The sequence below is a fragment of the Mugil cephalus genome, chromosome 13, assembly GCF_022458985.1.
Source record: "Mugil cephalus isolate CIBA_MC_2020 chromosome 13, CIBA_Mcephalus_1.1, whole genome shotgun sequence".
NCBI lineage: Eukaryota > Metazoa > Chordata > Actinopteri > Mugiliformes > Mugilidae > Mugil > Mugil cephalus.
In genome coordinates this window covers 4,354,937-4,368,937 of record NC_061782.1, presented here as the reverse complement: position 1 = coordinate 4,368,937, position 14,001 = coordinate 4,354,937, and the positions used below count along the sequence as shown (strand labels likewise).

General features: G+C 39.8%; 1 protein-coding gene across 1 annotated transcript; it reads left to right on the top strand.

Annotated features, from left to right (window-relative positions):
• The first annotated feature begins 795 nt into the window (after positions 1-795).
• hells (helicase, lymphoid specific) lies at positions 796-13,363 on the top strand. Its single transcript, XM_047602566.1, has 23 exons — positions 796-1,164; positions 2,437-2,534; positions 3,677-3,795; positions 3,868-3,990; positions 4,108-4,149; positions 4,253-4,286; positions 4,374-4,432; positions 4,510-4,551; positions 5,224-5,445; positions 5,544-5,726; positions 5,853-5,996; positions 6,118-6,314; positions 6,452-6,539; positions 7,166-7,327; positions 8,171-8,313; positions 8,406-8,550; positions 8,658-8,741; positions 9,206-9,325; positions 10,208-10,324; positions 10,419-10,578; positions 10,705-10,801; positions 10,890-10,966; positions 12,815-13,363. The coding sequence occupies exons 1-23, from the start codon at positions 1,157-1,159 to the stop codon at positions 12,898-12,900; spliced, it is 2,550 nt and encodes an 849-aa protein (XP_047458522.1). The 5' UTR covers positions 796-1,156; the 3' UTR covers positions 12,901-13,363.
• Positions 13,364-14,001: the final 638 nt, after the last annotated feature.

Sequence of the window (14,001 nt, the reverse complement as noted above, 5' to 3'; positions counted from 1 at the left end):
GCCTCTGCAACCTTATTTCCCATGAAACCTGAATGCACAGGTATTTATACCTGTCTGCCCATTCTTGAGTAATTCACATCTCGTTTACCTGTTTCTGTAGCTGTCTTAATGATTGCAGGAGCTGACAGAATCACTGCAAATGCATCAGATTGCACAGCATATGATGCATTTAAAAGAATAATGGTTAAAAATCAATCAAACAAACAAAGAAACAAACAGAGTGTCTTTAATCTCAGGAAACTCCAGACGTGTTTTAATAGCCTGCACATGGCAGAGAACATGAACTCGTCGACCCTATAGGTACAGCTTTTCCGGCACGCTTTACTCGCGGGAAAGTTCAGAAAAATTCAGATTAGGCCTGGTACATATTTCCACCTGGAGGGGTTGACTGCGCTGTAAAGTATCTCAATCCTTGCATAAAATTGCCTTTGTTAGGTAAATATCTAGTTAATTAATTGTAGAAAGGTTATATAATGTGTTTTTACTTTATGATCGCGCCGATTAATCTCTAAAATATCACAATATCTATGTTCCAACCATCGCACTCCTCCCCATGTGTGGTGGTTTCTTCCTGACTGGCGCGAAACTCACTAGCACCGCCCTCTCATAAAACTCATAGCTGCGTCAAGTCGTCAGGGCGTACGTACAAGATGGCGGACTTTGTGCCTTTCCCCCCTTTCAAAATAAAAGATAAGCGGCTTCTGGCGCTTGGTCTTTCAATGTAACGTTTGCCCGTGCAGTTTTATTTGGAAACACGTGTAGACCGGAAGTGTATTTCCATTTTAAAGCTAGCTGCGCCTTTTGACACGCTCATACTCTCTTCGGTGCAGAAACGAGGAGGGTCTGTGCAAGGCATACAGTCACTTTTACATAGTTGCACAGAGTTTTTGATAGGGTTTTCTTTTCTTATATGTATATATTCTGTTTTTTTTTGTTTTTATTTTGGCAATAAGCTATATTGTACATCCGCGTACCTGTACACTCAGGGAGTATCCTAGCAACCACTTTCCAGGACGTTAGCTTAAATAACGTGCTTGTGCAACGCATTTTTTTTCTCTTTGTGGAGAAAAAGAACAAACATTTTAAAAAGTACCTTTTTTTAAAAATACCTTTTAAGTAGCCTCATTTATCTCTTCGCCGACCGTCGTTGGAAATAATGAGCAGGTAAGTTGCCTAAAACGTGCATTTAAATACAAACAGGCGTTGTAGGTAAATGTGGAAAAAGTAATTTCCGGTAACTTTGTTTGTTTGTTTTGTTTATTTTGTTTGTTTATTAGAGAGTGAGGAAATGTAAGGAGCATTTAAAACTGGTAAATCCCATTTAATCCTACCAGGGCTGGAAAAATTCAGTGTTAAAAGTAAAGATTGAAACATATAAGTAGACACCGAAAAAATCTTAACAGAGATTTTGCATTGTACTTTAATTGAAATATTAGTTAAAAACTGTGTTTTATGCCAAACTGTAACTCTGGGTATGGTGCCTTTTTCTTTTTTTTTCAATGATTGATGTGTGTGTAGGACTTTTCCAAAGGATTCTGCACCATGTAACCTGATATTGCAACACACACACACACACAAAAAAAATCACAACTGGGTTTTGTGTTTAGCTCATGAATGAGATTATCTGTCTTTATCTGTATATCAGTCTGGGAATGATGCCAAAGTTAAAGGTTTGCGCACATGATCAAAAGAAAAGTGTTGATATTATGTAATGAACAGTAAGTGAGTATGTGCACACTTTTTATTTCACAAAAAAAAATGTTTTAAGAATGAATGTAAAATCTATTAATCGTTCACAAAGATGCCATACGTGGGTAATTAATTATTAAACCGATAATCCCATTTTTTCCTATCAGCAGGTTTCAGCTTCAGTTTCCTCAAAATAGGTAAAAAATAGATAATTGATAGAAATAGTTGGAATATTTTAACATGTTCATTAGTTCAGTTCAGTTTATTTGATTAACATTTAACCCGCTTCACTCAAACAAATGAATTTTAACAAGGTGTAGGACGAAGCTCAAAACAAAACATTGCAAAGTAAATTATCATGTACTTTGTACATTATCTGCTCCATTTTAAATTCAACTAAATCATAAAATATATGGGTGTTTTAATTAAGAACAAGTACGTTTGTCGTCATGTGTGGAAGTAACAGAGCAATAAAAGTGTGAATAATGACTTTTGCTTTAGTATGTTCTTAGTTTTATAAAATAGAACAAAGGGTTTTGACATTTTAATTTTGAGACATTATTTATATGTGGTTGTTTTCATACAGTCTTTGTATTTCATTGTGCCTAAAGACAACACGTTAAATAGTTTTGTTATTGTAGAATGAAACTCCCCTCAGGTTATAAGGGTCTTATTCGTGCTGTACAGTTGTTGTGCCTTCATGAAAAATTCACCCCTTTCATTTTGTCTCCTTTCTCATGCTGACAGTACGAAGGGAGAAACTCGGAGTGTGTCTCCTCACTGCCCCAAACCTGATGAGTCTGAGCAGCCGCTGGGTACAACGATGGAGACCAGCGCTGCCAATGGTGAGTAGAAAGAATCTCTGTCTTATATTACACAACGCGACCTTACACTTGATAGTCTATCAGATACAGCACTAGTGAAAATATCACTTGACACTAAATGTGAACCACAACACCAGGCTTCAGTGTCTGGATTCCAGTTGTTTCTTCTAATTGCAGCGATACATTTACTTCTCTGTTCTTTGGCAGTAAAATATCTGTAAAAAATAAATCTCCGACTGCTTTTCAAATTCAGTCAATCGCACAAAAGCTCTTCACCTTTTTTTTTTTAAATTAATTTTACCGTTTAGACGCTATGATTGAAACTAATGCTGCTAATCTCTATGATCAGCTGCCACTTTTTGTGCCACTCAGTGGCTGTGACGTCGCGTACATACCCTCTATAGTGCTGTAATGATGCATGTTTTTATTATTTTGAGGATCAGATTGATATCAGGCTTAAGCCGAGTTGATCTTTTCTGATTATTTATTTTATTTATAAGTCGGCTAGCGTCAAAGCTGCCAAAATCACGTGACTAAACACGCCTGCTGTGTGGAAGAACTTAACTCCAGGAAATGAAGTCGGGCAGAAAATTTGTAAATTATGAGACGTGAATGTTTTACAAGGTGGTACCAAAATTGAAGACAAAAAAATATAAAGCGCCAGGTCCACTCAGGTTAATCTTGGAGAGGGTTCAGAGAGGGTTAGGGAGTTTATGGCAGCGTTGGAGGACCAGAACATTTCTGGAGTAGAGAACACGAGGGACGAGCTTCCCTCTCCACACTCCACATTAACTTTGACGTCTCTATTCATTGGACTTGACCCAGTCACACGGTTCACATGTGATCTATGACAAATACAAGGAAGATGAGAAAAACCTTTATGAATCCAAAACTTTAATTATTTAAGATCAGAAATGGACGTGCATCTCCTATACTGAGTATTAAAAGATATATATATATACATCCATCCTCCAAAATGATCATCCAGTTGAAAAACCACCTTTCTGATGCTGCTTTAACATCAGATGGACATTAAAACAGTCGTGAAGTGCAGCACTGCATTCATTTTCACTGGTGTGCCTAATATTTTGTCACATCAGTTGTCTAACTTGTCTGTGGACACACACACACTCATTGTGACCGTCACTGTTGTTCCTTTAAAGACGTGACCGTGAAATCTGAGAGCGTGACGCCCGAAGCGATCATCACGAAGGAGATGGAGGAAGAAGAGAAGCAGCTGATGGAGGAAGGGGAGAGGAAGGAGAAGGAGATGATGGATAAGGTGTGTGTGGACATGGGGTCAAATGTCTGGTCTGATGTCGGGATTTGTCATTAACATGCGATTGTTTTCAAGGCCCGGAAGTCGCTGGACAGGGAGTCACACGACATGCGCTTCAAGAGGCTGCAGCATCTGCTCCAGAAGAGCAACATCTACGCTAAATTCCTGCTGATGAAAATGGAGCAGCAACAAAACGAGGTACAGAAAGAGTGTGTGTGTCTGTTTGTGTGTGTGTTCGGTGTGAAACTCTACAAACCTCCTGATCCAGTAGCGTCACCATCACCTGACGATCTGCTTCACCTTAAATGATTTCAGGAGAAACTCAAGAAGGAGAAGTTTGAAAAGAAAACCAAGAAGGTGAGGGTTGTTTTTTTTTACTGAGAAACATTTTAGCTTAGCATTAAAATACTCTTTCTACATTATTCACACATTTCATCTTTATTTATTTATTTTTTTTTAGATAAAACCCACCACTAGTGCAGAGACTGAGAAAGGTGAGCAGATCTTTTCCTATTAAATTATTAGAAGATGAGATCAAACCCTGCACATCCACTCATGAACAGGTTTGTGTTTATTTCCAGATAAAAAGAAGAGGAGGAGGGATGAAGACTATAAAATAGCAGACGTCATGTCAAAAGAGGTGAGTGTCGTTTCTCTTTTTGTATTTCATTTGTTTTGTCATTTATTTATTTTCTCACGTTGGGTTCTGTCTTCCAGGAAATCATGTCGCAAGCTAAGAAAGCAAAAGTGGAGGAAACGGTAACGGTTCTTTTTTTTATTTTATTTTTACTGTTAATTAATTTAATATTTTAATAATTCAGCAGGTCGGGAGTGAAATCGTTTGTATAAATGTATTCTCATTCCAATAGAACTACAATCATGGCTGGAGATAAAGTGATTCCTGTGGTTTTTGTTAATTTAACTCGTTGTCGTGTGTGTGTTTGTGTGTTCAATCCCCACATGGTATCACCTCTGAACATTCATGTGTTTAATTCACAAAGAAATAGCAGCAGCTTTTAAGTCCAATTACTTTTTGTTCCTCACTGCAGTTTGGATTTGAATTAATTAAATTAATTAAAGCCACTTCATATTGTCCCCACGTCCACGTTCATCCACAGAAATCACTGAGATTCACTTAATAATTCAAGACGGAGGCAAATTGCAGCAATAGCAGCATTTTGTTGCCAAATCTGGTCTTTTATTTATTTTAGATCTGCCATAAATCAAAACCACGTCCCTGTAGAGTCAGAACGTGACTAAACATGTTTGCTCTATGGAACAACTTTTCTCTGGAAAACGAAGTCACTCAGACAGAAAATTGTAAATTCTGTTTTATTTAGAGTTTATTTGACACTCGTCTTATATTATTGTTATAAAATGCGTGATAAAACCCAGTGACCAGACGTTGCTGTTGTTGTGTTGCGACGTTAGCACGGAGCCAACAAGAAGCTGGAGGCCGAGGACATCGAGAAGATGAGCGATTCCAACCAGGACATCAAGAACCGGCTGTCGGAGACGGTGCGAGACAACGCCAAGCACCTCCTGCATCCCGACAGGAAGGTGAACGGGAAGCCGGTCCCCGCGCAGCAGCCGCTGCTTTTCACCGGCGGCGTCATGAGGTGGTACCAGATCGAGGGCATCGAGTGGTTAAGGGTGAGTTCAACACAGAAACAGAAACACTAGTTGGAAAAATGACCTCAGGAGATTTTGTGAATCAACAACCCATGTGTTGTTTCCTTCTATTCTGCCAGATGCTGTGGGAGAACGGCATCAACGGCATCCTGGCTGACGAGATGGGACTGGGGAAGACCATCCAGTGCATCGCCCACATCGCCATGATGATACAGAAGAAGGTAACGGGCCCCTTCCTGGTGGTGGCCCCTCTCTCCACGCTGCCCAACTGGATCAGTGAATTCAACCGCTTCACCCCCGAGGTAAGAGGGCGAATCAGTCTGACTTCTAGTCTCTGGGAGTCGAGCTTTAAGTTTTACATTTAAATAATCTATAACTGAGCCATAAAAACAAAGGAAAAAACCTCGTATATGTGTGTTTTCTCTCAGGTGTCTGTGCTGCTTTACCACGGCCATCATGCAGAGAGGACCAAGCTGCTGAAGCAGATCCGAAGGCCTCAGGGGCCCCTCAACATGTGTCCCGTCGTCGTCACGTCCTTCGAGATCGCCATGAGAGACAGAAAATTCCTGCAGGTAGGACTCCAGTTTATCCTTTACTATACACGTTGTCGACTTTTCCTTAAATGCAAGAAGACAAAATGTAGTTCTCTCTCTCGTTCACATCGTTCTACGTCTTATTTTCTGCCCCCCACAGCACCACCAGTGGAAGTACCTGATAGTGGACGAGGGCCACAGGATCAAGAACCTGAACTGTCGTCTGGTGCGGGAGCTGAAGTCTCTGCCCACCGACAACAAGCTGCTGCTGACGGGAACGCCTCTGCAGAACAACCTGGCAGAGCTCTGGTCCCTCCTCAACTTCCTCCTGCCAGAGGTCTTCGATGACCTCAAGAGGTGAGTTTGAAGTTTTTAGGGACTTTATTTAGGGTCAGTTAGAGGCTGTGACTTAAAGTTTGACGTTCGAGACTCTAGACATCATCTCAAACGTGTAAAAAAACCTTTGTTCTGATCTGACCTCTTGTCTCCTGCAGCTTTGAGTCGTGGTTCGACATCAACACCCTGAGTGAGTCCAAAGAGGTGGATGAACGGGAGCAGAACATCCTGAGCATGTTGCACCAGGTCGGTCCTCAGCAGCGTCAGATCATTATTATTTATGTTAATTATAAGGGAGAGTTAAGCCCTGTTTGCACGGGACTAGTTTTATCTGGGGACCTCAGGTGATTTGTACTAATATAGAGGTTGGACCCTTTAATAGACCAGTGCAAATTGACATTTCTGTAATTTAATTTTTACATTTTCAAGACTTTTGTTTCATTCACAGCTTTTTTCTGCCTCTTGTCACTTAATAATTATGAAAGATGTGCTGTAAAATCAAAGTTTGGACAGATGTTAGGATGCAAAGTTGTGATATCTTTGACCCATTCGCCTGTTTACTGCTCATCTTCCCCGGAAATTTCAGTGCTATACACAGACATCAACATAACAGCAAAATCGACAAGTTATAGCAACATTAAGAGCTGGTAAAATATGTATAAATAACTGTGTTTATCCATTATAATTTGCAAAGTAGCAGGTTTAATATATTTAATATTTAAAACTAATTGTGTGCAAACAGAGCTTTAGATACTTTAGATACTTCAGTTTTTGCAGCTTCCTCAAGTTTCATTGTTTCAGTCCACATCGATGACATGAATCCCATTAAATTCTGCCCATCCTCAAAGTTTCTTCTTCCTCTGTTGTTTCAGATCCTCACTCCCTTCCTGCTGAGGAGGCTGAAGTCAGACGTGACACTCGAGGTTCCTCCCAAAAAGGAGATCATCGTCTACGCTCCTCTCACGGCCAAACAGGAAGCCCTCTACAGCGCTGTGGTCAACAAGACCATCGCAAAGGTGCTGGGACAGGAAAAGGTACCACATGCCAGCTAATAGTGGGACACACACATGCAGCTGTGTCTTAAATGTCTAGTTTTGGAGGTTTGGTGTTCACCTCTTACTGTAATTACTGTAGTTTGTTTAAAATTGGTTCCCACGGCAGTTTCTCCCTTCAGTGCATCAAAATGAAAACTTCCTATGAATTAGATCCAGAAGATAATATAATTATTATATAATAAAGTCAGTGTCCGCTACACTGGTTATGATTAATAGTTAATTATTTATTGACATTCTAATATTTTTAAGTATTGAGCCTTATCTTTGTTTTAGATGTTTATAATGTGAATACAAACAGACGGTTCATGTGCTACAAACTGTGAGCTGCAGATATGTATAGACTGTATAAAAACAGGCTGTACCTCAGCACCATCAGTAGCATTTAATAGCACTTCACAGTGTGTTGTTAGATGTCCAGAGGATTTGGACCGTTCCTCTGCTAGCGTTAGCTTTAGCATGTCTTTTCAGGTGCGTTTCAGTGGGACTTTAGTTGTATTAACGTAGGACAGACATGTCACGGTAGCTGGACTCCTCACCTGTCTTCTAGGAGGTTTCCATGTTGATATCACGTCCACATGATACTTAAAATCTGTCTTTTCAGTCTCTCTAAAGTGTGTTATGTACTAGTTTATGTTAATTGATATATTGGTGCCTCCATGTTTTTGTAGCTTCTTATTCTTTGAAGATGTCGTACAAATCAAACACTTATTGGCTGAGCTTCTCCACACTGTCCACAACTTAGCAGGAGGAATGACGTCGCTCATCCTCTGGTTTCTTTTTGTTAACTGGTGAAAACGGTCCGTTCTTTACTGGTTTATTCAGACTGAAGGTCCCGTGGCGTTGACCTCCAGCGGCAGACCGAAGCGTCGCACTAGGAGTGTGGTGGACTACAAAGAAACGGACAAAGACACGCCGCACGACCTGGAGAAATATCTGGAGAGTGTCCGCAAGGAGATGGATCAGGAGTAAGTACTGATGTAACTCCTTTACTTACGCATATATGTATATATCTCCCTGATTGGATCAGAACGCTCACACTTCGTCCCATCTCCTCCAGCTCCCGTCCTGTCCTGGATGTCCAGAGTCCGCTGGACGCTCAGATAAACCTGAAGCTGCAGAATATTTTCATGTTGCTAAAGAGATGTTGTAACCACCCGTACCTGGTGGAGTACCCCCTCGACCCGGCTACACAGGAGTTCAAGGTACTGCTAAGTCACCTGAGTGCACTCATCTCGGTGCAAATGTTATTATTATTATTAGACGCTAACATGCTCCAGTGCTTCTTCTCCTCACCCTGTCCTCCTTTCAGGTTGATGAGCAGCTGGTGCAGAGCTCTGGCAAGTTCCTCATTCTGGACAGGCTGCTGCCGGCTCTGAAAGAAAGAGGACATAAGGTAAAAAAAAACACCAGAATATACTGACTCCTTTTACCTGAGGCGTAGAGTAGAGGGGCCCATAAACTGAACGCATGAACAGACCTGAGTCTGCTGGTACATGAATGAATGAATCATCAGATGCGCAGGTTTGCGCAGGTTTGTAAAAGTAGGAGCCTCCAGAGGAATGAAACATGTTTCAGTCCGTCACCACCTGCACAACTTGAAGTTATTTAACATATTCTAGTTGGTGCATCCTGCTGCCATCAAGGAATGTCATTGCTATGGGGTGGGGGGTCTGGTCTAGTCTCGGTGGGTGCTACATGTCTAAGCAACAACAGTATGAATGAATCCCAGGTGCAAACGTTTCCCAGCAGAACATATGAATTGAAACACGATGGTTTAAATGTTATTCACGTCTCCTGTCAGTGGTCATAATGTTGTGGCTGAAAACAGATTTGTACTGATTGCTTGTTGTTGTCCAGGTTCTTATCTTCAGTCAAATGACGTCCATCTTGGATATTCTGATGGATTACTGCTACCTGAGGGGCTTCCAGTACAGCCGGCTGGACGGCAGCATGTCCTACGCAGACAGAGACGAAAACGTAGGTTCTGATGTCCCAGGCATTTCTTAAAAAGTCAGAATTATAAATACGAGCATATTTTGCATTGTAGGTTTGTTAAGTTCCTGTTCTTCGTTAGTGGAGAACCCCAGAGACGTCCTGAGCTGATAGTTGAATGAGAATATATTTTGTTATTTTAAGTAATTCTGAGTCTCTGATTTTCCTTAAATCTCTTAAATTAAACCTTTAATTGTCTTAAAAAGTCTTAAATTTCACTTGTTCAAACCTGATAAACCCTGATTTAATCTCACATGGAGTCATAATATACATAATATGTCATAATATACGTTTAACGCGGGGGTTACGTTCTAAAAAGAACCTGCGATAGGCGAAATCTGTGAAATAGTCAGCTTTATTTATTTTTTCTATTGTTATCCCACGTGTTTCTTATTATTATTTTTATTTTTCATCTTCCTCCCTTTTTTCCGTCCCTTAACTGACGAGTTATATATCAAAACGTGCGATCGATCGATCGGGATCGGTATCCTATTACTTTTCTTTCCGAAATACGAATTTTTCGCAATGTAAGTCTGAAAAAAAACTAAATAAAAAAGCAAAATACACACTATTTTAAAGGTCTACTGCTCAGGCGTACTATCACCTTTTAAACTTTAAAATGTACACACGAGCCTTGTGCATTGGTGTATTAATCTGCATTTTGATAGAACACAATGCACTGTAAAATGCACCGTTAAAAAACAAACAAACAAACAAAAAAAACATTTAAAAACTGTACTAAAAACATCCGCGAAACCGCGAAACTGTACTGAAAATCTTCACACTGGGAAATTTACCGACATGGTGCAACAGCCTGAGACTCTTATGAGGCTGTTTTCAGCGCGTTTCTTTTACTTTCTCCTCCAGATGACGAGGTTTTCCAAAGATCCCGAGGTCTTCATCTTCCTGCTGAGCACCAGGGCCGGAGGTCTGGGGATCAACCTGACGGCTGCCGACACCGTCATCATCTTCGACAGCGACTGGGTGGGTGCAGATTAAATTAATAAACAATCACACACCTGTGTTTCTAAAAGAACGGGGACAGTTTTTAAGTGTCTCCTGCTTCTTGTTCTCTCAGAACCCCCAGGCCGACCTGCAGGCTCAGGACCGCTGCCACCGCATCGGTCAGACCAAACCGGTGGTGGTTTACCGCCTGGTCACGGCCAACACCGTGGACCAGAAGATCCGGGAGCGGGCGGCCGCCAAGAGGAAGCTGGAGATGATGGTGATCCCCAAGAGTGAGCGGCTCCGTCTTTTTAATGAGATGAATCTACACTGATCTCCGGACTGAGAGGGTGATGATGATGATGATGATGATGAAATATTTTATTGAAGGTCTGAATTTTTGTGTGTTTGCTCCACAGATAAGTTCAAAGGCAGGAAGGCAGAACTGAACCAAAGCAAGAGCTGCATCGATCTGGATGAACTGAGGGAGCTGCTCAAAGTCAGAGACATGGAGAAGTAAGGAATTAGATATGTTTTTTAAAAGGAGTTTAGTTGAGTGGGTTTAGTTGAGTGGGACTAACGTTGGTCTGTTTGTCTCATTCAGAGAGGTGAAAGCTTCCAGGGGGAAGGTGATCAGTGACAAAGACCTGGAGACTTTACTGGATCGCAGTGACTTACTGGGTGAGTACACACCTGTCTAACATCTGTCCTCCTTCCTCCTTCCTTCTTCCTATTTGGTCTAAATCTCCAGGGATGACGTTAAGGCAGGACAGGTCGAGCATAAACTGATCAATTTTGAGAGTTTTTTGCTTCATTAACACGTCTTCTATGAAAAAAAAATGTTCGAAATTCACATTTGTGAGTTCATTTCACTAAACTTAGTCTCTGTTCTGCCTCTAATTTACACCTAAATTGGCTAAAACTCAGCTTTCTAAACCTCGTCTCTATCCAGCGTATGAGGTAACGTTGTGAAGCTTTTTATCTCCTACAGAATAATGTCAGGTCCTAATATGGTCATAGTCTCTGTATTTAAAAACCAATCATAAAAAGTAACAACGCAGATCTGAAGCTAAACTCGAACTCTCATTGGTTGGTGTCGATTTGCTGACAATGTGATTCGTTCAAAAGCATCACGTGACTGTGAAGTCTTCTCTAAAAACCGTGAAGTCTTTTCTAAAAACTGTGAAGTCTTCTCTAAAAATAAAATTACAGCTGAAATTAGCAAGAAAAGACGGATGGAGGAGAGGAGACGGGAAGTTCATCTGGACGTAAACTGTCTTTAAAAGGAGACAATAGAGATGGATCATCATTGAATGAACTTATTGAAAATTGAATCTGGTATTTTGATATTGTGTGTGTTGATTTGATTATATGATATGTTTTGGAGGATTTGAGTAGATTTGGTTTTGCAAAATCTTTAAAATATACATGATTTTTCAATGTAAAACTTTAAAGGCCCTTTTCTCAAAATGAGTTTTTCTTGCTGCTCTGAGCCAGAAATCTCCACTTCAGTATCACTTAGACAAACCAAACGTTCCAGATTTATCCCTAAATACATTCTGCAGGTATTTACAGAGGGACGTTCTCATACATCATCCAGAGCCTGATTCATAGAACATTGTACTCCTAAAAACTTCTGTATTTTGTGATTTATGGAGTGATAAAAAGAAATATCCCCCTGTAAATACCTGGAAATCCAATACCTACATATTGTGTTAATTTTCAGTCATTTTAATTTGTTAATTAACTAAATCATTTATGAAATTAACAGCTACAGGGACAAGACAAATTAAAAATCTCACCCTATTAAAAAAAACAAGGTATATTTTTGTAATTTCATGGACTCTCAGAGCAAGATGTAAAACTATTGAGGCACCAAACGCTGCACATTATGACCCAGAGAGGTTTTTATTCTTATCTGAGTTGATTGTTCCTCAAGTTTTAACACGTCTTTAGTGAATTTCCAGCTCCCTCAGAGTCGCCCTCGTGTGACCGGAGACACGTTATGATGTCGGGTGTGAGCGTAATTAGGATGAGGTTCAACCTTTCAGCCTTTTTAAAGCCTGAATGTGTCGCTAGTAGCAGGAATGGCAGGTTTCTGAAAGCTGAGACGTTGCACTTTACAGTTAATATGGTCATTAGGGCGGTTTTCTTACTTGCCCGTCTCCCTGAAGGTTATTACGCTCTTATAATGTGCAATAAATTAGGAACAGTGTTGGGACGAGGTGTGAAAAGCACTTTAAATATTACTTGGTTATTATTGTGTTTTTCAGAATGTGCTTCTGTAAATAATGTATTAGCAGAGGAGGAAGAAAACACTGAATAATGAAATATTAATACTGATATTACTTCTCTTTTTTCTGTCTTTTGGTTCTTTTTCATTCTTTTGTTTTGCATATTTGAAATAAAGAAAGAAAACTAATAACTTTTGGGTATTTTGAAAAAAACAGGATCCTTTCTGACCTTTTTATTCTGATTTAGAGGCTTCAACTACTACTTACCGACTCCTGTTTATTTTTATGTTTCCAGGTAAGCAAAAGAAAACCACGAAGGAGAAAGCTGGAGTCTTCAGTGTGATCGATGACAAAGAGTCGTCCGACCTCACACTGGCCTGAAAAAAACACTTGATTTAAAACCAAACTGCTGCCACTTGTAGTCGAGACTGAAGCTCCGTGAGGATTTGCTGCTGTACGTTGACCTTTTACGTTTTCTACGTTGTACTTTCTTATCTGCCTTAATCGTATCCTGTGTGTAATTAGATTACTTGTGTACTGTTTTGTTTGGACGTTTAACCACTGCGCCCGGGAGGAGAAGAGTTTCCTCCGAGCCGAAAGCTAAAAACTGACTTGAGTACTGTTCCTACCGTACAGTTAATACGTGTTAAAGCCCAGCGTCACTTCAGCTCTGCAAACCTGATGATACTCAGTTGGCTTAAGAACGATTGATTTATTATTAATTTTTTTTAATTTGTTTTTTTTACTTTAAAATCATCGTTGTAATCAAAGCGCTTTCATGCAGCAGATGTCTCTTATGTTTTATTCATGTCTTTATATAAATAAACAGACTTTAAAAAAAACGGGAAAGACTTTTTATCTTTATTTAGGGATTTCTAGAGGAAGTCTCCATGGTTACGGTGACAGTTGATCATGGAGATTATTGTATGGCTAACGTTACTTCTCAGAAAAGCTCACAGCATTAGCATCTTTTATTTAGCTACATGTATCTTACCTGAAATGAACCAAAACTGAGGCTAATCCACTTTTCCAGATCCATATTAGTTCGTATGGGAAACAATAAATATCAGTTAAATAATCAACGTCTCGTCATCATTCACATCTAAAAATGCAAAATCAATGTACAAACTCAGGTGATGTGTGCTTCGGCTAAGCTAGCATCTTTTACAGCTAAGTTAAACTGACTTTAGCTGATAAAATTAGTTCAAACTCTGTGCAGAAAGTTAGTTTAAAAGGAAAAAGTAACAAAAAGTTAATCAGGAACCTTAAAACTTCATGTATTAGAGGTTTGAAATTAGAAGATTTGCACTTTATTTTTTTAAAATGAGTTTGTGACTTATTCATAAACTAACACAACACATCTGTCCCTTACTCTCTCTTTAAAGATCCCTTTTATTTATTTTTAAATATTTTCTAATCTCCAGCCACACACAGTATTTTCCTACACTGTAAGAAATGGATGTGAAATCTACACTAGTAGTA

What these genes read in the sequence shown, in the direction of transcription:
- hells (XM_047602566.1), top strand. An exon ending in CAGACGTCATGTCAAAAGAG is followed by an intron (nt 4,433 to 4,509) that starts GTGAGTGTCGTT and finishes TCTGTCTTCCAG; the next exon opens with GAAATCATGTCGCAAGCTAA. An exon ending in AAAGTCAGAGACATGGAGAA is followed by an intron (nt 10,802 to 10,889) that starts GTAAGGAATTAG and finishes TGTCTCATTCAG; the next exon opens with AGAGGTGAAAGCTTCCAGGG.